The sequence below is a fragment of the Falco biarmicus genome, chromosome 5 (assembly GCF_023638135.1).
Source record: "Falco biarmicus isolate bFalBia1 chromosome 5, bFalBia1.pri, whole genome shotgun sequence".
NCBI lineage: Eukaryota > Metazoa > Chordata > Aves > Falconiformes > Falconidae > Falco > Falco biarmicus.
In genome coordinates, this window is record NC_079292.1 from 3,965,219 (window position 1) to 3,991,363 (window position 26,145).

General features: G+C 36.9%; 1 protein-coding gene across 6 annotated transcripts in view; it reads left to right on the top strand.

Moving 5' to 3' along the window:
- TAFA5 (TAFA chemokine like family member 5) overlaps positions 1-24,895 on the top strand; it is a 451,127-nt gene extending 426,232 nt beyond the window's left edge. For 4 of the 6 annotated variants that reach the window (XR_008822310.1, XR_008822312.1, XR_008822313.1 and 1 more), the window contains 2 exons: positions 21,124-21,216; positions 22,513-24,895. Coding sequence is in view for 1 of the 6 variants with exons in the window: in XM_056341790.1 (XP_056197765.1) it covers positions 22,513-22,521 (9 nt within the window). In the remaining 5 variants the exon portion in view is untranslated. The remainder of the gene's footprint in view (positions 1-21,123; positions 21,217-22,512) is intronic. The other 2 variants (XR_008822311.1, XM_056341790.1) reach the window with 1 other exon arrangement.
- Positions 24,896-26,145: the final 1,250 nt, after the last annotated feature.

Sequence of the window (26,145 nt, forward strand, 5' to 3'; positions counted from 1 at the left end):
CGGACAGAAAGTCTTTTTTATGTTGTTTTTTTTTTTAAAAAAAAATAGCTCATTTTCTATCAGATCAGTGAGCTGTTCCATTTCCTTCTTTGATTCCACCATAATAAGATTTGAAACAAATGAATAAGCCACTGCATACGGTGCAAGAAAACCGAGGAAGAATAGAACAGACTAAAAGTAAACTATATAGCTGTGCTAGCGCAGTGTATAATGTAATCACACTTTTACTTTTATATCTGGGAAGCCTAGTAATCAAAGTAAAAAAAGTTAGAAGATTGGAGCTGACTTTACTATTGCAATCAATTACTCTTTTTAATCTTTTTGTTTTATTTTACGTGTGACTTCTTTTGTCTAAAGATGGTGAAGTGTCAGTCCCTTCAAATTTCGGTAACAAGGCGAAATAATGCCCCAAACATTTACCATGACCTTAGTCTGATTGGTTTTTACTTCAATAACAGTGAACCAAATTCCATTATGGAAACATAAAGAAAATGTTTTTGTTAAAGTGAACCCATACAAATCCTACTATTTGTGTACTGCTGTCAGTGTTTACCCTGTGTAGCAAAGTTCAGTGATGCTTTCCACACTGTTACCAATTTGTCTCATAACAGTGTTTTAGGTTTCATCCTATCCATACCACTGTACACAAGTGACCCTGAGTTTGTACTCTAAATCAGATACAAAGTTTGCTGGCCTTGTTCTATGCCCCCCAAAAATGCATGACACCCATTCACATAAACCACTTTATGGTGAATCAGCCTCATGATGACTTTGATTATCTGACAACGGAGTGTCAGATTCACCAGCCAGCTGTTCACCAGAAAGGAAAGTAATAATAATAATAATAATAATAATAATAATAATAACAACAATAATAATAATAATAATATTGAAAGTACACCAGTTTTTTTTTAAGGATTGATGCTTAGGAGCCACACAGATATGACAATTGCCACTTTAGAAGTAATAGTCGTACAGCAAACTAAACCCATCACACGTTATGTAATTATTAAAGGAGTGGATATTACCTTGTCTGTCACTGGTTTCAGATGTTTTAATCCTGTGTTTCTATCAAAAACTACTCAGGTTTGATAACTTGTTTAAGGCTGGCGATAGGGAAGGTGCTTTCATCTTCATAATCCTAGTTAACCTAGATCCCTACTTTTCTGAATGTTCATTTCCACTGTGAGGACCAGTACAAAAATGTTCATGCTTTGCTTCCAATTTCTTGGAGAGTGATAACTATCTTAGAACAGAATCGTCATGATTTGTGCAAATCAGTAGATTTTAGGTGGATTTAGTACAGGATCTCAAAAGCAAGCAGAGGCTGTACTTTCAGAGTTCAGGCCTCTGCAAAACAGAGACATGACAGTGAAGAGGAACTTGTACTAACAACAGTCATACAGTAGCTATCGTAAATTAGTAGCAATCCTGCTTCAAATTACATCTGTGCACATAATATGAATCTGTACTTTCACAATAAGAAGTTAGGCTATACTCTCTAGTGTTATGAATCAAGCAGCTTGAAATTAGGGAAATACATTTTAAATGTTTAAAAATACTATATTGTGGACAGTATCAATTAGATGCAAAGAATGAGTTAAGTAGCTCAATTTTAATTTCTTTAAAACTTTTCTCAGTATAGCATTACACGCTACGTATGGTATGGCTTTCCATTTGTATGGATCCTCTTGCAGTGTCATCTGTTTTGATTTAAACAAAGGTTAGGAATACATTAATTATTGCTGAAGATATATTCATATTTTAAATTTCCCAGTGATGATGTTGTATATTTTTTCTAAATAATGAAGAGATTTTCTTGATTTGTTTTCCAACGCATGACGTTAGGGAAAAATAATGGTTTAATCATCTTAGGAAAAAATAAGAATAGTAGCAACATTTATAAATATATTAAAGGAGGAAAATGTTCAGAAAAGATCTATTACAATATATTTCCCTTGAGAAAATATGATATCAGCTTGCATGATTAATTTACATCTCAAGGATTCACAAAATCCCATCTTAAACTTCTTTATGTGATCGATTCCATTTTAGTGCTGTGAGATTTATGCAATAAAGCTAAGAAATGGTTGATTTATCTCACTGTTCCACTTGTGTGACAAAACATAAGACAGAAAGGATGAAGAAGGTTGAAATCAACTGATGTACAGAAAATAATCGATTGTATGCTAATGTTGTTTAGATTTGTGAAGATAGTTGTTTTAGACTTTTTTATCATTTGGAACGTTTTCTTAACATATCAGAGACACCAACTAAATAATTCAATTAAAATAATTGTTTTTATATTCAAACTTGAATCATGTGTGTATATGTAGCCCAAATAATTTAGAAGGTTAAAAAATTCTTCCTTTTGAATGGAAACTGAAGTTCTCTGTTTAGATTGAGTACCTAGTGCAATGAAAATGTGCTGTAAGTGTCCTAAAGCGTTGTCCAAAGTGCCTGAACAGTGTCCTGGTGATACCATTACTAGGAATGACAGTCATCTACTTTTTCTAGATATATTACTTGCAGTGTTTTTTTTTTTTATTCTGCCAGAAAAAGTAAGGATGAGCGTGGGTGATGCTTGTCTAAAACACAAACTAAAATTAAGTCCAGATAACATAAAAGTTTGGAAAAGATACTTTTTAAGGAGAATATTTGGAAGGCTTATTTTATAAAACAAACACTTTTTGTCAAAGAAGCTGGGGTTAAAAAGGAATCATTGTGATAGACTTTTCCTGAATTTGCAATCAAATTTAGTGATAAAAGGCACTCTAGACATTGTTTGTGGCTACTAAAAAACTTTTTATATAGACATTTCCTTAGGTCACTCTCATGATTTTTAGTGATGTCAGAATTGTATATACTCCTCTGTCATTAGAAGGTACTGTGGACCTGGATCCTGGACTCTATAGCATGTAAGAAGGCTTATGTAGAGAACCTTCCACACCTGCACATACAGCCAAAGTCAGGATCAACAAAGATTCAGACACTAGTACTAAGCACAGAATGCAGCTTCCCACTGATACGAGAATCAGTGGACAACCACATCTTCCCTGGATGCTGCCTTGGCATCTCATTTACTTCCACCTGCAGATGAAGGTGTGGCTGATTTTTTTTCCTTAGGTGTAAGTCAGTTTGGCCCTAGCTATTCCATTCCGATGATCAGCAGGGATCATAGAATCATAGAACTGTTTAGGTTGGAAAAGAACTTTAAGATCATTGAATCCAACCATTAACCAAGGACTGCCAAGTCCACCACTAAACCATGTCCTGAAGTGCCACATCTACACGTCTTTTAAATACTCCCAGGGATGGTTACTCAGCCACTTCCCTGGGCAGCCTGTTCCAGTGCTTGACAACCCTTTCAGTGAGGAAATTTTTCCTAATATCCAATTTAAACCTCCCCTGGAGCAATTATTGGACATCTCCCTGGTGTCAGAAGATCTGGTGAAATGTCTGCATTACTTGCAAATGGAAGTCACAGAGGAAAAAATAAACCGTCTTCTGCAAAGTACTATGCAACTTTTACCGTTAAGTAGCTAGACCAGTATGGCAGATTTATATATAAATAAATGAATGAATGAATGAATGAATGAATGAATGAATGAATGAATATATATATATAAAATACAGATATCATAATTCACAGGACTGTCCTTTGTTTCTGATATTAACATGACCACAGCTCTCATTAGCAACATAGACCTGCATACGGAATGCTTTTAATTTTATTTTTTATTAAATAGGATATATGAGTGAAATGAATGAGGTTTTTTTGGGGGGAGGGAGGTTTATACAACATCAATGTTAAAAACAGTCTTGCCATGGAGGAAGTGCTGTTCAAAACTACAGAGAAAATTTTGTTATCTCTGATGCTCTTGATAGCAAGTCACCCACAGCAAAAATGCCTTAAATTTCACCTTCCTTCTTTCCAAAAGAGAAATAAATGAATGGATGACTCTGAAAGTAGGAGGAAGGGGGTTGAAAGAAGGCAAATAGGTTTTAGGTATGGGCTTTTTTCCTTTTTAAGAGTAGTTTTTAAGTTTGTCATAGTGGTCAGTCAGTCAGTCATGCACCTTTTATACCTTTAATTTTTCATAAGGAGTTTCAGGATTTCCTTTCACTTCCCTGGCATCAAAACAAAGCTATGAAGTTGCTATGTGCTGATGTAGTGGCTGGAGTGAGGGTGCTTTTCAGGATCATAAGTTCTCTCTCAGTCACCTCCTGTCTGTCCTATTGAGTGGAAATCTTTCATTCACTTTATGGGCATGAAACTGGTGGGCAGTACTGGGCCCCAAATTAGCTTTAGAAATAAATCAGGGATTAATTGTGTTGTAATATGACATAGGTGTTGGTGACAGGGAAAGCTGTGTGAAGCTGGAAGATACTATAAGAAGCACTGTGCCACATACGAGCTCCTTCTCATGTCCCTGAGATGCACCACAGACAGGCAGTACCTTACTTCAGGCAGCTGTATGGTACAGAACACCACTTGCCTCCTTTTGTGCAGTATAGCCTATTGTCGGGTGATGGCACAGGAGATGGAGCCGAGACTCCACTTTTCCCACCATTTTGTGTGTTTGTTATGCATAAATTTGTGATAAAAGGCATCATTTATGGCTCCATGTGTTCGGAGCTGAGGTGTAGGACAGCATGCGGGTATCATACAGGAGTAGCACATATCCTGTGCTATCCTGAACAGTTTAAAGATTATGTTGCAAAAAAGTGGTTTAGATGCTACACCCAGTCCAAGGGAAAGATGTAAATGTTGGGGGAATTTTAAAATGTAATTGTTTTAAAAGACAGAACAAGTTTACTGTGAGAAGTAACCAGCACCTCTTTTTATAGTTCCTCTCCATTGTATTTTCAATTACTCACTTTTCATTACTACAGGTAATATGGAACAAATGCTAAAAAAAAAAATAAATAAAAAAATTCTTAGATTTAACAAATATCAGGGTCATACTAGGAATAAGACAGTATATGCATTAGTGTGTCATAAATGCAGTCCTCAGAGGGCATGATACATTTATGAAAGTTTCTGTTATTTTTTTGTCCCATCTTAGTGCTTCTAGAACATCTAGAACTTGTCGAGAGTATCTGGTTGAGCTCTTTGAGAGCAGGTCTGACCTTAGGCATTCCCGTCAGTCCTCCATGCCTACAGCATAGCTTTGCCATGAAAAACAACTGCAAAATGGCTTTGCTGATTTCGACTCTCTGTCTGCTTCAGCAGTTCCAAATCAAGTTAACTTCATTAAGAAATGAAAACTAGGTCTCCTTCTGAATGCATTCTTGGAGAAACACCTTTTGTGGAGACATCCTTCTAAGATGATGTAGAGGGTGAGACTGGTGAATGGTGAGGATTAAGAGATATGCAGTAGGCTATCTGCTCCCTCATCATGTGCAAAACCTGTCAGCATTCCTTGCTCCTAGAGCAGACATTCCTCTTGAATCTTGTGATGCTGTATTTATCATAATTACACTGGAAGGCACCTGAGTGTTATTTACTGAGTAAATATTGTTATGCTACAGGATTCAAAATGTTCAGGATTGTTTTCAAAAGCAATTTAGGCTCATGGGGGCTAGAACCTGTTTGGTTTTATTCACTCTGACTTCCTTTTCATAATTCCTGAGGAATATAGCCCATAGTCGATACAGAGGTGCGCGCTTTGTAACAGTGAAGTCAAGAATGTGTATTTAAAATGTTTTTCTATAGTTTTGGTGCAGTGATTAAGGCACAAATGTTAATGGAAACAGATTATCAGAGGCAGCACATGGGGAAATAGGCTTTCTTGAATGGAACCATACTTTACTTGAATCCTCTAGTGCAATGTATTTGTGTGTATACTGTTCCTGTTTTATCGGTGAGGCTGAAATCCAAGACTGTTTTCAACAAAAATCCTACCTAGTAGCTTTGGTCCTTATAATTTTATAAACAACCTGTTTTTCCCAGTAAAGTTGCTTACAGGCGTATCATTTTATTCTGCAAACAGCCAGAGGTGTGGCTACTGTGGAAAAACTGAGCAATTTAGTGCCTGTCTTGTAGGTAAGTATGTTTGATATCCAGTAAGTGCATATTCCCTCACTTAAGTCTGGACTGAAGCTGATCCAGCGCGTATTGGTACTCTGGGCTCCCGCACAAAGCACTGAATCCAAAGGTAATTTCCTCAAATCCCAGAGCTGTAGGAGAATGCACCAGCACCTTTTTGTACCAATTAACAATACCACAGAGGACTCAGAGTCAAAGCCAGAATGCAATCTCTCAGGAGGTTTCATTGAGTCTGAATATCGTTTTGCAGGTTAACTGCCCGAGTGTTAATAGGTCTGGGAACCTCTGGGGTTTTGGGCTGTCCAAACTTCTACCAAGTCTATTTATCAGAAGCCAGGTATTCTGCTCTACCTCTCCCTGTGCAGACTTTTGTCTCATAATACATGTAAGGCAGAAGATTGATTCACTTCAAGGAAGTGGCTGGACTGCTGCAATTTATTCCTGTGGGAGGTAGTCCCCACAAGTGCCAACGTGCATAGCTGTAGGAGCTCCAGTTCCTGGTGAAGTAGGCAGGTAACCATTATTAGTGGAACCTGTTCAGATCCATCAGCATTCAGTACATTGAGGCATCTGCACATGGTATGCTGGGGTTAATGAAGTGAGCCCTAAGACTTAGTGGTTAGGCCTAATTAGAAATAGTTACAGATGAGGCAAGAAACTTGTATTCTGATCTTTTTTCAGTGTAGGAATTGAAAGCCACTTTATATCTAGCCTAGAGTTAAGGTAAGGGAGAGCAAACACTAAACCTTTCTTGGTTTAGATTTACCAGTCTGCAGCCAGAAACATTGCAAGGAGGAGGGAGAATGTGATACTGCAACCTAGCACAGAGGATATTCTTTTGAAGGGAACCTTAAAACAAAACAAACAAAAAAAAAAAAGAAAGGAAAGGACAAAAGAGAAAAAAAAGTGGTTCTTCACACATCATCTGATTAAAATTAGTCTTGAATCTGTGAACACATTGACATTAAGGCTGTGAGACATCCACCAAAGAAGTACTAACCAGAACCTGCAGGCTCACACAATTCAACTAAGAGCTTCTCTGATGTAATAAAATTTAATAACTCTGCTATGCTAACAGCCACACTGCTTCCAGATATGGCACCTACATACTTCATTAGTCCCCTTACCTCTTTCTGCGATTTAAAGTGTTACAGAACTGTAGGCCTTATTCCCTCATTAGAATCCCAGGGAATAACTTTCTTTTCAGTTTATAGGTGATAGCTGTGAACTGTGTTTAAGGAAAAGTATGTATGTTAGCTGATGTTTTAGATATTACAACAGCCCATATGCCTCATTTGCAATAGGAATTGAATTGTGAGATCTACAGTCTTTGTTCATACAGTTGATCAGTCATTAATAAAAAGCTTTTTATCACAGATATTAAACAGCAGAAATTTAATCAACAAGTAATTAATTACATTTATTTGGCAAAAGGACCAAGGAACATTTATTTTAATTATTTTTAATTTTGTAAGCCTTAAGGACTTAGCCAAGAGTTCAGTTTGTCTTTCTTGTCTTGAGACTGAAACACTTATTTCCCCTAACTCACAAACTTGCCAGACAGAAGTGTTCTGCCACACTTTTCACTTTATGAAATTATATGTTATATTTTCTATGAGCAGATTATCCTTCACAGAGATGTCTGGGAAATAAGCCAGTGGTCTCAGGAGAATCTGCAGGATTGCAGAAAAACAAAGTATACTTATATTTAAGTACATGAATGTCTCAAATTAGCACAGCAAATGGCAATTGACAGCTTTTGATGAATCTTGGCACTAATTTCAGATCAAACTATGTATGAGGCTTTACATCAAAATGTATTTATCTCTTTGTTGACATTAATACAGATTTGAATCTGTGGGTTCTGAAATATGCCTACTTATAACCCATATCCTTTTTTTGTTTCCAAATATTAAAGGTGTTTTTGTGGGTTTAGTCAACTGTTTAGGCAACTGTGTATCTTGTAAGTGGGCAGATTGGTGTCCTTTCTAGGAATGATAAGATTATTTTCAAGTCAACCTGACCTGTTTCTTAATTTTGAGGGCAAAGTGCTCAGTTGTGGTTTATACGTGCTTGGCCCTGGATGCCTGGTCCATCTTTGAGAAAGATGACCTCTGGCAATTTTTTTTTTTTTTTTTTTTTTTTTTTTTTTTTTTTTTTTTTGTACTCCATCTGGAGTCAGCCCAAAGCGTTCCAGATGTCAGAGCTCTGACTTACCACAGTGCCAGATTTTCAATGAAAATTCCCAGGAACAGAGCTTATTCATGGAATATGCAGATACTCTACTATTTATAGAAGAATGCTAGTGTAACCAAATACCAACCTAAGTACACTTTTAAATGGATAATCATCATGAAAAGTTATTCTATTACCAATTGGTATAGCTGTTCTGCATTTTGAAACTCTATGAAGAAGTACCACAGGTTAATTAAGCATACTTTATCAGAGTAAGTTTAAAAACTTGGTAGTGCATATATCATAAAAAAGTGAACCCTCCTCCCTCCTATTTTTTTAGTCAGTGTACTGGTATGAAGTTATTAAAAGGGAGGAGATTCAGGAATAATTTAAAATTCTCCTGACTCAAAAGTTAAATCGACAAAAACTCAGAGCAATAACTAATTGTATTTGTTAAAAATGTCAATGTTCTTTTAATTTGAATTTGAATTATTTCAGTACCTTTAATTTTTGGAATCCAAAAGAAACTTTTTAATTGCATCACATTATTTCTCATTTTCATTATTCTTATGACATTGTTTTATGGCATATCAGTAGCAATTATAATGTGTTTCATTCCTACTGATGTGTTATAATAGGATATATTGATCAAATCCATTTTTAGGTATACATTTTATTTTGCGATTGTCTTATTTTAAAATTATTAGGGCCTAATGCTACTTAACACTGATTAAAATGTCTAGAAAGTGTCCCCTGTCTGTGCTGCAATGAAAAGAAGCTAAGCATCAAATGTACTAACTAGAAAAGCAGCTGTCTTCCTGTTAATATCTTAGCTTGAATAGTTTTTTTCTAGGAAGATGAAAACATCATCTTATTGTTAGAAGTTGTATAGCATAAATCTCTTCATTAAAAAGAAAAAAATACAACCAACCAAACAAAAAAACCCAAAAACGAAACACCCAAAACAAAACCCAAGAAAACCAAGGAACATATTTTTTAAAATATCAAAAAAATGGTGAAATCCAGATTCATTCCTCTATATAAGGCACTTACCAGTTACATGACTCCAGAAACTAGTTGCTGTTAGCTTTTATCATCAGTGGAGACACAGGGCCTTCCAAAGGCAAGATTTCATTTCATTTACATGATAAAAACAATTGTATTTTTTTCCTCAAAGACTATTAGGCTATATATTTTTAGACCATTTGGTATGATATATGTATTTAAATGGGAGGGACCTAAATAAAATAACTAAAATATGTGTACAGAGTTGCAGTATGCGCTGAAAAAAACTGTGTTGCTACCTCAAAATGTCTGGTTTTCCATAAAAACTGTCCTTGACTAACAAAATCCTAGGTTAAGCTTTTAGATGCCCAGAGGTAAATGGGCTAATTATTAGAGTGCAGGGGTTTATTTTTCAGATTGAAGTATATAGTTTTACCACAGCACAAACAGATAACACTGTGACATTAAAAATAAGACATCCCAGTTGGTTCTTACTAAGAAGTGATACTAATTATTTAAGTAATAAATGTCCAAACTAATAGTATATACTGGTAATAGCATCTCTTACTACACAGTACTATTCCTGGGATGCAAAATGAAAAAGTAATTGATTCTCTTTAAAATGAAAGATTATCTTCTTGAAATATCATTTTTTTTCCTTAAGCAAAATTATTCAAAATAACTTTTACATGTTCTTGCACCTATTGAATCTATCAGTGATGGAAAACTTTACTAACAGAGTGTAGAGTTGCAGCTAAGCCTTACAAACAGATGTGACTGCTTGGGCAAGTTTTATGCTTGTACCTTGCAAGACTGTCTTTCAATAGCACTTTCCTGCCTGTGTTGTCATTCCCACAGTGGGCCCTGTGAATCTTACAGAATCTGTGGAACACACCCACATTGTCTCCTACACAGAGCAGATTTTCTCTCCTACTTAGGAAAAAAAAAAAAAAAAAAAAAAAAGCAGCTTCTTTTTTCCATTTCTGTTTAATTAGTGAAAAAGGGCCAATGTCAGAGAAACACAAACTATTCCTTGTTAATTAACCTTGGTACCATGACATCTCCAAGAAACTCATAGCCTAAGCCAGGACAGGAGAATATACAGGTCTCTTTCCAACAGCAGAAACTCAAATCAGACTATGTCATTTGTGCATTAGTCCTGTTCTATATGGCATGTAATTCCTGACCTCAAAGGAAAGATTGATCATGACTTTTTCCATCTGATATTTATGAAATGTTGCCTAGCATGTCTGGCAGAATCAGTAATACATTTTCCTCTTTTTCTGTTTTATCTCTTGTTTCTATAGCATCTGAGTTTTGTGTGATTTCTCATTAAACATTCTCAAGTTTCACCCACGCAGGCCATCTGGATTATAGTTAATATTTTAGGACCTATCCCCTTAACTTTGATGTACTTTCTTGTAACTGCTAAAACATGGTGATATCTCTTCCTTCTGTCTTGAGAACCTCCCCCTCACAAACCCAGACATATCAGAAGAACCAAGGGCTTGATACTGCCAGCAGCTGAAGTCTTTCAAATCTCTTGTATATTTTTTCAAATCTGAGAAAATCTATGATGAGGAAAAGAAATCTGTGAATTCTCAGCAGCAAAAATCTCACCATAATGAAAAAATCCTAAAGTATAAAATATTAATTTAAAAAATAAGTTTCTTGTTAGTTATTCCTGGAGTTCTTTTGTTGTGTTAGATTTTGAACTCAAAAATAGTCCTGTGATGAACAGCACAGGTACTGTGTGATCCACCACACTGGGTTCACTAATAACATTGTCAATAGTGTATCTTGATCCTTGTCTTCAGCTGAAGCTTATATGCTTCTCAGGTTCATTGAATTTCGCCTGAGTAACTGTTTTATGAACCAGCAAGGTCCGTTCTACACCTGTTATTGGAACAAGTGAGGAATGGAAAACTGCATTTTACTCTGATTTAACCCAGAAGCATGTCTAAAATAGCTCAGTCATTTTTTAAGTCTTCTCAGGGTCTGATGTTACTATTTGTCATTCTTATAATGTGAAAACAAGCTTAAAAGATAACAAAGGTTGGATAAATGCTTCTAACAAATTGACAGCTCTCATAACACTTGTAATAACATGTGCTTAGTGTAATGAGATGCTTATCTGTGATCCCATCCTCCTGAACTTCTAGGATTGTGTGATCACTGTAATGACATTTCTCCCTTAAGGATGGACCCACACAAATGTTTCATGGTCTGCCTCATAGCCTTAGCTAACTAAACCATGATCACTTGCTTCTTAGGCACAGGGACTGATCACAAGGTTGGTATCTTCTTCCTCTTCCCTGTCCCTGCACGACTCAACCCAGAGGAAATGCTCAGTAATGAGAATATGGCTTGGGCAGTGATTCATGTGGTCTAGTGGACCCATGACCCAATGAGGCCCACCGAGTCACAAGCAGGAACTGCTTGGAAGTCTTCATCTCAAGAAAACAGAATAAGGACAGAATTAATTTTCCTGAACTTACATGACCAGGGCAGCCTAGATGCTCCAAGAGTCTAAGACATGTTCAGGAGTGCAAATGTATGACACAAGGGCTTTTGAAACAGCATCTGGAGATCAGGGGAGATGCCCAAGCATGTCTCACAGGCGCTGAGCATCTATGTTTAAGCAGAACTGAACTCTAGATTTTGTTGACCCTGACTGAGATCACACTCATCACATACAGGTACCTACATTTAGGTCTCAGAACCTCTGAATTTGTCCCAAGGAGATAATAATAATGGGAAGTTGAAGGGCTGTCATGGAAGAGGCACTGAGGAATTTTAGGAATCCCTAAAATGTGAGTGAGAAAGGTTACTACAAGGTAGGGGGCTTACCCCAGTTCTATGAGAGGCACATAAACTATGTAAGGTGATAAGATTCTCCGAGACTGGTATCTTTGTGTGTCAAGAGATAATCAGATTCACCTCCTCTCCTGCTCTCCAGAAGTTTTATTGCAGGTGCCTTCATATAGTTCTGTCCCTTGTCTGTGTAAAATTTATTGTAAATCATAGAAAATTCCTTGACATTTGCCACAGTTTATTTTTCCTCTTTTGTTGTTTGTTTTCAGTCTACTGCAGAAATCTGATTACTACAGCACTGCTTGCCAAAATATCACAGAAACAGGGTAGGGAGAGTAACGGTGATCTTGCCAAAGAATTTAGATCCAATATGCTGCACAGTGTACAGAGCACTCTGCCTCCAGTAGACAGTGACACACTGGTTGGATTTTTAACTGCTACATTGTATGCAACCCTGCTTTGTTTTAGGTTTAAATATATCTGTGCTGTTAATCAGAATAGTGTACTACATAGTATAATGCATTTAGGTTCTGCTTTGGCACTAAAGGATTAAAAATGTTTTAATTGGCTAATTTGGGATAATGATCCTTAAATTCCCTGTCTGATCCTTCTTCGCAGCTTTGCCATAGTCATGCAAAACTTAAAACTGGAGGTTGAGCATAGGTTTACGAAAGGATATTTTAGTTGGGATTCTAAGAATATCTAACAAAACAAACAAAATTACTTCCTGATAGGATGTACAAGAGAACTTGAAGGTCTGTAAGGCGTATGGATATGTTGTCATAAACAGGATGAACCGATATTGCTGTATGCAAAATCATCTGCCCTGTCAATTTTCCCCTTACCCTGTTGGAAATATCCTTCCTCTCCCCAAATCCTGAAGAAAAAACTTTGTTAAGTCACTGCAGTTTTCACTGTCCTTTCAGAATGTTTATGATTGAATGAAGGATTGAAGAATCTCTAAAAACCTTGGGTTTAATCTGATACAAGACAGGAATGTTGACTTTTTACTTTTATTTTATATATTTTTAAGGAATATCCATTTCACTTCCCTGAAGAACATCACTGTTTCTGCAGCCAAGTGTTTCAGGGAGAGATTTTTCACATTTTATGATGTGTCTTTGAGGCCAGGAACTGAATCTCATAAACCTGTTAACAAGGACGTAACAATCTGTTAGGCTGGGAATTTTTGGTTTTGCACTGAAAGTGAGTAGAATCAAGGTTTAAAAAGCTGAACTAATCTGTGCTGATACATGCTTGTGTTGATTTCCATATACATACAAGAGGGCTGTCTAAGAACAATCCTGTTTTAGAAAATTTTACCTTTAGAAAATGTGACCTTCTTTGCAGTGGATATAAGGATTAAGAACAGCCATGGGCTTTCTTCTACTGAAGTGTCCACATACATTTAAGCTTTTTTGAAGACCACACTTGCTTTTCTGTTTGCAGTTTGCCTGTATGTTATTTCTACAGAAGAATGCTGTGTATGTTCTTTCTTTTGTTTTCAAATAGGGCTATAAGAGAATAAAAACCCTCCTGCATTCTTCTTACTTGACCTACATACATATATTCTTCCCCTACTGCTACTTCCCACAGTTGTCCGCTTACTACTTTCTCAAGTCACAGATGAAGGCTAACCAGAGTAATTTTAAATACTGAGATTTATTTCTCATACATAACATACTTGTAAAGATTGCTTGTTAAAAGTCATCTACTGTGCTACATTGCTTTCTGGAATGATGCAAAACATGACTGCTTTCCTAAGCAATGAATTGCCAGATGGAATATTTAAAGCAGACATAGTATCTCACTGGTGAACATTGACTATTCAGTTCCTTCACTGGCTCTTGAACTTCTTATTTAAAGCTTGTGCTTTGTAAGTCATAATTATCTCTTTTAATCAATGAAATATCCTAAATATTCCATCTAAAACCATGCTGCCTTTTTGATGTGTTAGTCATTTAGGTTTAACTATTCTCACAGTCTTAGGAAATCACTGTTCCAATTTTTATTTTGAGTGTGATACTAACCTTGCTCCAGACCAGCTGCCTGTCAATCAGATGTCACTCACAGGTGCCCCTGAACAATCTTCTCCTCTAATTAGAGAATAAAAAGTAATAGTTTAGATTTGTGGACTTTAGTGATGGCTGATGTAGGTTGTTGAGGTTTGGGGTTTTTTTTTCTTTTTTGATTTTTTTTTTTCCCATTGAGTATACTAGTAAACTATAACTGTAGGCAAGACTGTTTATTAAACTTTGATTAAAACATCACCCTCTTCATGATATATTCTTCTGTTGTGGCAATACAAGCATTATTTTATTAAACGTCATTATATGTAATAGATTTTTATTAGCACACAAATATTTAAGGCATATCTTTCACAAGAAAGGTTTAATGTAATTAAGGGTATGTCTTTGTTAAGATTTGTTAAATCTATAAAGACTATGCATTCAATATAGGTACATAGTATAAATATTACTATTTCAATATAGATTAAGTTACTGCATTTAAATAAAAATAGATTCTTAAATGCATTGGTGAGTTAATCTGAACCTGTCTACTGCCTTAGAGAAAAGACTCAGGAATGGTAAATCCAGGTTATTTTTTCAGTACCCTGAGGAAAGTCCCTGGCTATTTTTATACACTTCCAATCATGCTAATATTGCAGTTGCTTTTAGTTGAAGAGTAAAAGGGAGGCAGAGAAGTAGTAATTTTTCAAGTTTGCAATTCCATGCCAGTTAGTTACAAATCTTTCTTAGTCTTACCTGTTACTAAGCTTCATATATGTGCACACCTCTAACCATTTTGAAAGAGCAGAAAGAAATCAGATGCAATTGGGTTAATTGCTCAAGGCCTGTTAAGTGTGTTTGGTTTTTACCCAGCACATTGAGAGATGAAAATGCCCTGTTTAGCATTGTTACACCTTACAGGATGTGTAATCCTCTTCATCATTCCCTCTTTCTATCCACGTTGCTTCAAGGAGCTAGCTTTAAACTTTTATAGGGAGCAGAATGACACCTTCCTGGCTCTTTTGTTATCCACAGACAAAAATCTCCCATGATCAACTTTGGGCTTAAGGGCTTTGAATGTTCTGATATTCTTATTGCCATCTTTTCTGCCACCTCCATTGCTTTTGCTTAGCATATGTTCAGATGCTGCAAAGCAAGCTTGCATTGTTATATATGCCTAGGGCTGAGCTCTTAAACATGGGTCACCTGCATGACCCAGGGTCAAATGTATTTCAACTGGGTTACAACGGCTGATTCTAAAATTTTCATTATTGTAGGGGTTATCTAATTATAAGAATAGTCCCACTGCCTTCACTAGTATTGCTTAGGAAGTAGTAATGTAGTAGAAGGAAGGAGTATATGATCTGACCCAGCACATTCCAAGATCTTGTACATTCCAAAAAGGTAATATGAAACAAACAGGAATTTAACAGAAAAGGGAACTTATAGTCAAGATGATAGTACTGCCAGGTGGTCAGAGAAAGTTGAGAAGATAGAGCTAGGTGTGTTATTTAAGGGAAAATGGGACTTTTGGTTTTAGTTCTGGACAGGTGATCGATATTAAAATAATATTTATTGGGAAAAAGAGTTGGAATAAATAGTTCTTTCTGTGTCTGACTTGAATACTAGAAGTGAAAACAAACAAACAATGGGTGTTAAAGAAAAAGCTTGTTCTCCTAGAAGGCAGCTAATTGGATTCTGCTACCTGTAACTCATGAATGCTACTTTGTTGGAGTGCAACACAGGGAAGTATACCTGTGTATACACTACCTAATATGCTAGGCTGCTTTTTAGAAACGTTCACCCACAAGCACAAACACTACATTTGACCAATCTTATTCCTAGTTCTGCAGGTATTACAGTTTGAACTCTGAAGATGTCCTTCCCATGGCTAGCTCCGTGAGACAGAATAACAGCACTACTACTTATAGTAGCTTCCATGCTTCTTTTTCTTATTCCTAATAGCTGCAGGCACTTTAAAGTTAGATTAACTTGTCTTTTTCTGAACACTAAACAATTCAATTTGCACATATGAACAGCACAGAGGAAGGGCGGAAAACAGAGTACATTTGCAAGAGGGACTTTGGGAGTTCTCGTAGATGCAACAGGTCACTGCTACTGCTTGGATCATCACCAGAAATTTACATTTTCATTCCTGAAAAGCATGAAGTGTCTTGTAAGGCAGTGTAAGGTTTTCACTGGGCATTTTAATGCTTTTATATCTTTCTTTCTGCATTACATATACTTAGTTATTCAGGGACTTAGCTGCAGAAGCAGAGGGGAAAGACATGCTGTTTATCTGACTTGCACTCAGTTGGTAAAAGGTTTGGAACTGTTTCCATTATGAGTGGATTTGTGAGACAGAGATTGGCTCAACCTACATCCATCTCTGTGAATTATCTTTGTGCAAAAAACCTCAAAAACCCAAAACAAACAAAAAACCCCAAACTAAAATCAGAAGCCTTATACGCTGATGGGTGCTAGGTGCTATACAGAATCATAAGATTCCCAGAGGCATTTTTAAGACTGTTGCTGAAAGTGTAAAACACACAGTTTAGACAAGTACTTCAGCTGCTAGGCAACACTGAAACCTCTTTAATATGACCAATTACTTTGTGGGCATCCAGAAAATTTCCAGAAATCCATGCTGGAAACATGATAGATAGTTCAGAGTTGTCATCACAGAGTGCCAATATAAATTCAACAGGCAGTCATGTAAAAGCACTTGGCTACTGAAGCAAAAGTAATGACTTTGCTTCACTCTGACTTTCATTTTTATTCTAAAATACAGAGTGGAAACCAGATGAAACTGCTAAAGCTTTACCAGGATTGACATGGAATCGTTGGTATTTATGTGGATTCCATTTAAAAGGTCAGGACAGACATACCTGAAGCTTAGTCCTAATGCTGAAAATATTTGCTAGTTACAGTAAGCCTGGCTCAGTTTTCCAGTTTGTGATGAGAAATTCCAATATTTTCTCACTAAATTCGATCCTAGATACTACACTGAAAGACAGAAGATTTTGGGAGGTTTTCTTTTGGTGGAAAGCCTGTTAACTCAGAAAAGCAACATGTATTGCCATCTTCTCAACATGACTTGCTTAATTTTTTTCCTTTGTCTTTGACCATAAGAATGAACCAGTGAATTATTTTACGTGTCATTAGGGCACAGTTGGAGGTAGATGGTCCCTTATTCTACTCCCTCCAGAGTAAGACAAATTAAGTGGACTGTGTTGTAATTGCTCTAATAAGCCAAACACTCTCAGGATATATTCATGCTACCCAAGAACTCTAATAAGATATATACGGTCATATGTGGTATTGTTTCTTATGCTTTGGATTATCTATTCATATGCAGTTAGGAAAATTATTTTTCCTCTTGAGCAGAATTCTGTGGAGCACACAGGAGACTGGGTATCCATCATATAAACAGATAACATACAGTAGAATTTTAATCTCTGGTACTAGATGCCTACTCAGTATCTCAAAGTAGAACAAGCTCAGGAGTTCCACAAACTTACAGCAAGAACTTCTGGCTTCTTAAAAATGAACTACAGCCTGCTGTCTGAAGCACTGGGGAGAAATTCTGACTTCATCAAAGTCAGTGACAAACAGACTTGTGCAATGGCACCTAGAAGTGACATGAGTCCTGTGTAGAGATGGACAGTAAAGAAAATCTTGTACTATGTGATTGGTACTTAAATTTACAGTTTTCATTGCAATCTACTGACCTAATTAATATTCTAGTAATTGCTGCCAAGCAGTCATCAAGAAAAGCATTTTCCTTTAAACTTGCCTATCAGGGATGTGGTACTTCTCATGGTCTTTGATTCAAGTTTTTGATTCTCAGAGAAGTAAGGAGGGGTGCAGAAGAGCAGCCAACTTGGACTTCAAAGTGCAGACTTTGGACTTTTTAGGAGCCTGGTTGACAGAGTCCCTTGGGAGGCAGTCCTGAAGGGCAAAGGAATCCGGAAAGGATGGACGTTTTTCAAGAAGGAAATCTTACAATTGCCAGAGCAGGTCATCCCATGTGCCAAAGGATGAGCTGGCAGGGAAGAAGAGCAACCTGGCTGAACAGAGAGCTTTGGCTGGAACTCAGGAAAAAAAATGAGAGTTTATGACCTTTGGAAGAAGGGGTAAGCAACTCAGGAGGACAAGAATGTCATAAGGTTATGCAGGGAGAAAATCAGAAGGGCCAAAGTCCAGCTAGAAATAATCTGGCCACTGCCATAAAAGAGAATTAAAAATGTTTCTATAAATACATTAGCAACAAAAGGAGGGCTAAGGATAATCTCTGTCTTTTACTGGTTGACAGGGGGAAACATAATGAAAAGGATGAGGAAAAGGCTGAGGTACTTAATGCCTTCTTTGCCTCAGTCTTTGATAGTAAGACCAGTTGTTCTCTGGGTACCCAGCCCCCTGAGCTGGAAGGCAGGGACAGGGAGCTGAATGAAGTCCCCATAAACCAAGTGGAAATGTTTAGTGAACTGTTACACCACTTAGATACAAACAAGTCTGTGGGGCTGGATGGGATCCACACAAGGGTACTGAGGAAGCTGGTAGAAGTTATCACCAAGCCACTTTCAATCATTTAACAGTAGTTCTGGCTCACTGGGGAGGTCCCAGTTGATGGGAGGTTAGTAAATGTGAAACCCATCTACAAGGAAGGCTGGAAGGACGATCTGGGGACCTACAGGACTGCCAGCCTGACCTCTGTCTCAGGGAAGGTTATGCAGCAGATCAACCTAAGTGTCATCATGTGGCATGTGCAGGACAACTTGAGGATCAGGTCCAGCCAACATGGGGTTATGAAAGGCAGGTACGGTTTGACAAACCTGATCTCCTTTTACAACAAGGTGACCCACTTCCTGGATTAGGGAAAGGCTGTGCATGTTGTCTATCTAGACTGTAGTAAAGCCTTTGGCAACATTTCCCACAGCATTCTCCTGGAGAATCTGGCTGCTCATGGCTTGGATGGGTGTACTGTTCTCTGAGTTAAAAGCTGGCTGGATGGCTGAGCCCAAAGAGTGGTGGTGAATGGAGTTACATCCCGCTGGCGGCCGGTCACAAGTACTGTTCCCCAGGGCTCCGTGCTGGGGCCAGTTCTGTTTAGCATCTTTAGCAATGACGTGGTTGAGGGGATTGACTGCACCCTCAGTCAGTCTGCAGATGACACCAAGCTGAGGGGTGTTGATCTGCTGGAGGGCAGGATGTTCTGCATCTGGGCAGGCTGGATGAATGGGCTGGGGCCAGTTGTAGGAGGTTCAACAAGGAGAAGTGCTGGGTCCTGTGCTTGGGTCACAACAACTCCATGCAATGCCACAGGCTTGGGGAAGAGCAGCTGGAAAACTGTCTGGTAGAAAAGAACATGGGGTCTTGATCGACAGCCAGCTGAATATGAGCCTGCAGTGTGCCCAGAGGGCCAAGGAGGCTAATAGCATCCTGGCTTGTATCCAAAATTATGTGGCCAGCAGGACTAGGGAAGTAATCATCCCCCTGTACTCAGCACTGGTGAGGCTGCACCTAGAATACTGTGTTTTAGGAGTTTTGGGTCCCTCACTACAAGAAAGACATTTTGGTGCTAGAGCATGTCCGAAGAAGGGTAATGAAGCTGGTGAAGGCTTTAGAGCACAAGGCTTATGAGGAGCAGCTGAGGGAACTGGGGCTGTTTAGCCTGAAGAAAAGGAGGCTCAGGGAGACCTTATCGCTGTCTACAACTACCTGAAAGGAGGCTGTAGCGAGGTGGGTGTTGGTCTCTTCTCCCAAGGAACAAGTGATAGGACAAGAGGAAATGGCCTCAAGTTATGCCGGGGTGGTTTAGATTTGATGTTAGGAAAATTTTCTTCCCCGAAAGGGTTGTCAAGCACTGGAACAGGCTGTCCAGGGTAGTTATTGAGTCACCATCCCTGGAGGTATTTAAAAGACGTGTAGATGTGGTACTTAGGGACATGGTTCAGTGGTGGACTTGTTAGTGCTAGGTTAACAGCTGGACTCAATGATCTTAAAGGTCTTTTCTAACCTAAACGGTTCTATGATTCTATGTTTTTATTTTACAGTTTGGACTATTACTATAAATAGTAAACAAGTTCTTTTTATGGTCACTTGGGGAATCCCTCTTCTCTTGCTTGATCTGTCTGGTTTTCTGGGAACTGATTAATTTACCTATAATGAGAAATGAAAGGGAAAAATACAGGAGGTGGAAGTGTAGATGTGCATTCTCTGCCTCTTCTCTGGACTCTTCATACTCTCTTCTATCATCTCTTCTTTTTATCTGTTGTTCCTATTATCTATCTCACTCATTTTTCATATCTTCATTAATAAATGATGTTTAAACTTCCCTGACTAACCTGTGCCTTTTCCACCCTCTCATTCCATTTTCTCCTGTCATTGTCCAAAGTTGTAAATTCACCTCCTGTTCTCTAATGTGTTCCTCTTCCTGTCATCACTTTATTTCAAGCCTGCTGTCTGCCCTGCCTCAGCATTTTTAAAAGGCATAATTGTCTCCCCTCTTCTCTCCTTTTAAGGTGTTGATACCATATTCACATAGCAGGGATGTGCAAAGGGGAGAAAGTGATAGAAAGTCAGGAAGGAAGCTTTCGTATCCATAAAACGACAAAGCAGCAGGTATCTGCAAATGAATGTGATGGTACCTGAATACTCTCTCCATCCTGGGACCAATACGGTATAGAAGCACACTATGAAAACACCAAACACACAGTCAATCAGCAGTTTATGCTGTTGCTTTTAGCTTTGGCTATTCCCGCATAAGTCAGCAAAGATGGAGCTAAGTCAACCTAATTCGTAACACAATAGTAGTTTACTTTCAGACTTAACAAACCAAAAAACTTTTGCTTTGTGTCTTGCTGCCTAAAATGTATTACTACCTTAAAAGTTGTGTTCTTTTCTAATGGGAAGAAAAATAGGGGGCATAGCAGAAACCCCAAGACACATTATAAAGGGGAAACAGAACAATTAATAGAAGCAAAACTTTAAATTAATTTCTCTTGCTGAACGTATATTTCAAAAGGGGAATATACCACAATAATCAACCAGGTTTTTTGCCTTCAGCCTGTCTGAGGCCATGTGGTTTGGAGATCTGATCACTAGTCCGAAAAGAAAAGGCTGTTTGCAAGATTTCTGGGGTGTTTTTTCCTGGAAAAGGTGAGAGGACAAAAGCAGAAATTTATGACATACACTTTATGCATTATAAGGAAAGTATTCATCTGTCTGTCTGTCTATCTATCTATCTATCTTTCTACATACATGTATAGAGACATCCATATGTTTCAAGCTGTCACTAAATTAATTTGGAGGCAGGTATTTCATTTACTGCTCTGAGGATTAGGTTAAAAACTCTAAATTTAATATGCCTTGAACCAAGTGAATTGGATTTTCTTTTGCTCTTTCACATTCACTGTTCAGTATTTTCTGGAGTTATGCATGGGATTTCCATCAGTAATAATAGTTCTGACCATTTGGAGACGGAACAATGCCAAAGAAGAAGATAGTGTTTGAATGTTCAAGTGGCATTTTGTAACAATCATGCTTGCTTAATACACCTCAAAACATTTTGTGTCATATGGTACCAGTGTAATCTTGAAACCATTTCTAAACTGCTATTTTGGGTGAGCATGAGTAGCTGGCTCCTTGTATAAATCAGCCATTCCTTTCTCATTTATGTTTGTAGTTTCTTCCAGTACTCTTTTTCTTTAAAAGTGTGAACTTTGGTTCTGTTTCGAACCACTGCTTCCATTCCATTTGCTTTTAAACAGGTTCATTTGGAAGTCCTTTGCCCATTTTCATTCTTCTGTGGGTTTTTGTTCTTTTTTCCTGCTGTGTATCTAAACCAAATTTCTGATTAAATTTACTATTAATAAACATTATTTACATTAATTTACGCTTGTAATAGCATCGCTAGAGGGCAGTATTGATTAAATTAGGTGCACTCTAGTGCTCATTGGAAACTTAAATGCAGAAAAGCCTCCAGCATAAACATCCTTGCATTTTTAATAAATGGTCATGGCTTTCATGTCCATTTTTCATCATATCCTATATGTAAAAAGTAATAGTCATATTAATCACCATGTGTATTAGAAATTGTTATATGTAACTTTAATGCAGGTAAAATAATATTCTGTGATACTATTTTTATGGAAAAGAATATGCATGGAACTTAGTAGAAAGTAGATGGCATTGAAGTTATTGTAAATTATCGTTTATATATGTGGCTTTATTAGAAATAATGATTAAAGTGTTAATTTTTTATAATAAATAAAAATATAGGTTTCTTCATATGTTGTTTCTGAGAGAAAATATTTGCTGTGAAAAATATATCTTCCAATTTGTTAACTGTCTGCTTGAAAAATCTCAGTACAGTATATTTTAAAATAATGGACAGCAAAGATAACCAGGATTGTAGATTAAGACACTGACTCATTTGTTCTTATTGATTTACAGGTCTCCTGACAAATGCAGCAACACAGAATCCTCGTAGGAGTGGTTTAGGCTCTGTGTGAGCTACTTAACTTAGTCAAGTTTCACTGCTGTTGATCATCATCCGTTATATGTCATCAACTCAACTGTCTGTTTCTCTGTATCTCATGAATGACAGCATAATTCCTCTACGTTATGAGCTAAAGTTTTTCTACCATACTAAGGATCACTGGACTAAGGAATATAGAAAAAGAGATATGCTTGGGCATTAGCAATACAAAAAAGTTCATGGTTAACGTTTCATCTACGTTATACACCACTGCTGGACTTGCTGTTACCTACATGTTTTAATCCGAAGAGTCTGCTACAATGAAGAGTATCATCCCAATCAGCCTTAGAGAAGACTGTTTTGCCTATGGGAGGACACTGAGGTGCAAAAGAGAAACTCTTCTTGTGCCCTAAACTGTCTGAATTGCTTTTATTTTCTTATACTTTCAGTATATACAATAGACCAAAGAGCAAAATCTATTTTAAAGTGGACACAATCTTACTGTTAACAGAGTTATGTCATTAAATTGTAGGAGGTCTCCACATAGACATGATTCCAGCTTTCACAAAGCTGATATGTTGTTGTCCAGCAGATGTCTTTATGGAAAGCTGCAGTAAAAACTAACTCAGAGACCTGCTCTTGAAATGCCACGTTCAAGAGAAAATAATGGAGCACTGAGAGAAAATGACGTGTGTTTGAAAACCTTGGACAAAAAGAACACAAACTGTCTACACAGCACCTTTATTCCTCTGTACTTAGATTGACTTTCTCGTACTAAAATCATTTTCAGTTTTAACCAGTTAAACATGCCTCTTCTACAGTTCCATTTTTGATAGTTAAAGTTGGATAATACAGTATTTGCAAAGAGCATGTTTGGTCATCTGTGGCCTATGTCTCATCTGATACACCATTTAGCACCAGAAAGCAAATTAAAGAGAAAACAAAAGTAACACTTGTTTGAAAGAGATCATTAAATGTATTTTGAAAAGCCTAAAGTTATATATTTAACAGTTTTTATATGTTGTATATTTGTAGAAAATCCTATTTAACAATTAACGTGATAACTCTGACAGTCATGACAAGTGGTTCAGAGTTAAGTTGTGTTTTATTACTTCAGTTGTCTCTGAAGTGACTGGTGTCGTTTGCTTTCTTCCATTGGGACATTCTGGATGTAAAGCATGACCAGAGAGGACTGTGTAGAAAAAGCAAAGAATAATGTTGTTTATATTACATAAATGCATTCAACCATTGCACTGTTGGAAGGCATTTTTTATTTTTATTTTATTTTTATTTTTTTGTCTTTATGTACTGATAAAAATAGAGTGTAAAATATTTTACTCATTGCTCTTCATAGCAAAGTTTGTTTTTCTTTCTTACTTCCTATCTTTCTTTCATTTTCTTCCTTCCTTCTTTCCTTCCTCTCTTTCTGTCCTTCCCTTTTCTCTCTTTTTCTCTCTTTCCTTCTCTCTCTCTTTCTTTCTTTCTTCTCCTCCCCACCCCCCACCCACCGACACACACCGTAAGGGTCAGTTTGAAGCCTGTTCCTTGATCCCATTTTCAGTGTTTTACCTCATTGTTAGAAAGCCCACATTTTTGGCATTATTGGTTAGTGACAATTTAGAAAAGACAGCATAGACAAGGGGGAAATAATGACAAAACAGAGAAACAAACAAAACCTTGTTCCCTTTTACTGTACCTTTCGGTATGTAAGTTTGGTACATATTGATATGATGCAATCAACAGGGGAGCTTAATTTCTTCCTGGCAAATGTATTATGGTTTCAAGTATACTACCTAATACTCCAATTAACTCTTAGTGTTATGCTAGTTCTATTCTACTAAAGAAAAATATATAGCGATTGTTCAAGTGACCATAGATGAAAGGTACAAAAATGAAAGTTGATTAAAGAAATTTTTTGAAGGCCTGCTCTAATACTGAGGCTTATTTAATGCAAAGGTTGCAGGAAACATGAACTATAGATCATTTTGTCTTCAAGTAAAATCAATATATACAAAATTCTTATTTAATCTTAGCATTTTGACCAGTGTCAAAGTAGCAATTAAAGCCCAGCCACTTGAAAAGTGTTATGGACTGACTGCACTATAAATGACCAATGTCAGGTTTAAAATGTCATGCAATAAATGATGGTAAATACATTTACTGTACATGTAGACCTCAAGAGCCAGATCCCTCACTCTACCAACTCTCTGTTTTGATTTATTTTAAAGGGAGTGTAGTAGCCTTATTTAGTAAACAGAACAATTAAAGATGTTACATCATTTTTGTTGCTTTACAGTATTCAGTTATGTGTTGGTTCAGCTAAATTATGAAAAATAAAGAAAATCCTTTTGTAAGTGAGACTTCTGTTCCCTGACCATGACGTCACCAAAGGAATTTCACCTGATAATTAGTGAGGTGGGGCACAGAGATGAAGACTTAGCAATGGAATGGAAATGGAGGATGAGTTGTGTTTTGAAACTGAAGTTTTACCCTTCCCTTTTTAGGTCTTGGGTACCTTCATTCTGGTATGCTCAGTTATAGATCAGATTAAGGTCATTTATTTTCTAGAAACCAGATCCCACTAAAGGATCTAAGAATGGACATCTGAAATCTATACATCTTAAATCATACCTTCCTGTTGGTTCTGAATATGCAAGCTTATGTCTTTGTTTTCTGAGTACTTTAAATGCTCAACAAAAGAGAGATGTACATTGTTTATAAGGTCTACTCTGGTTAAGAAATATCAAAGACAAAATATTCTGATTATTCATCAGAGGTGTATTCTAGTTGCTGAGTCAACAGACACCTCAAAGCACTTAAAGTGTGTTTTGTACTTTTCACTCCTCCTCCAAAATGTACAGTTTTAAACAAACAAAATATACTGGCTGCCTTTGTCACTGTGAATTACTACTCTAAGAGCAGTGGTGAAATGTTTCTGTCTCAGGAACAATATATTTTCAGAATATTGTGAACTTCTAATTTTACAAAGCTAAGTTACATAAAAATTTGTTTGTTTCTGAAAGTATTTGATGTGCCTCTTCCAAAGCAAAATTTGAAACACAGAAGGGAATGTCTTGTTTGAATGCTATTAAATATCCTTCGTTTCTCAGCTTGCAAACAAGTAACTTTTTCAAAATATGCTTGAAAGGGAACAAAAGAATACAGAAAAAACACATAATAGACTAATAAAAACAACCTCTAGAAATGCAGTAAACCTTTAAACATTTTTTGAAAAAAGCTTCTCTCTTAGCCCAGGCAAGGACATATTTAATGACTACTTTAAACATCTGGGATATCAAATGGAGCAAATATTAACACACTATAGCAATGAATATGACACATCATTCACCAATTTCATAATTATGCTTTTAGCTTTTTTGGGGGTTGGGGTTTTTTTTTGCCAATTCATTTCTTCTCTGCAGTAGCTCAGGTTTTATGCATGTGGTATCCTCAATCATTCACTTGTTTACTGAAACTGTACCCACATGCTGTTGCATAAATCTTTAACCCAGGCACTTACTATCTAATATAGCCTATTCATCACAATCGTGAGTACTAATTAGAGTTTCCAGAAGAAAATAAAGAATTCAACACTGTGTCTGAAGAGC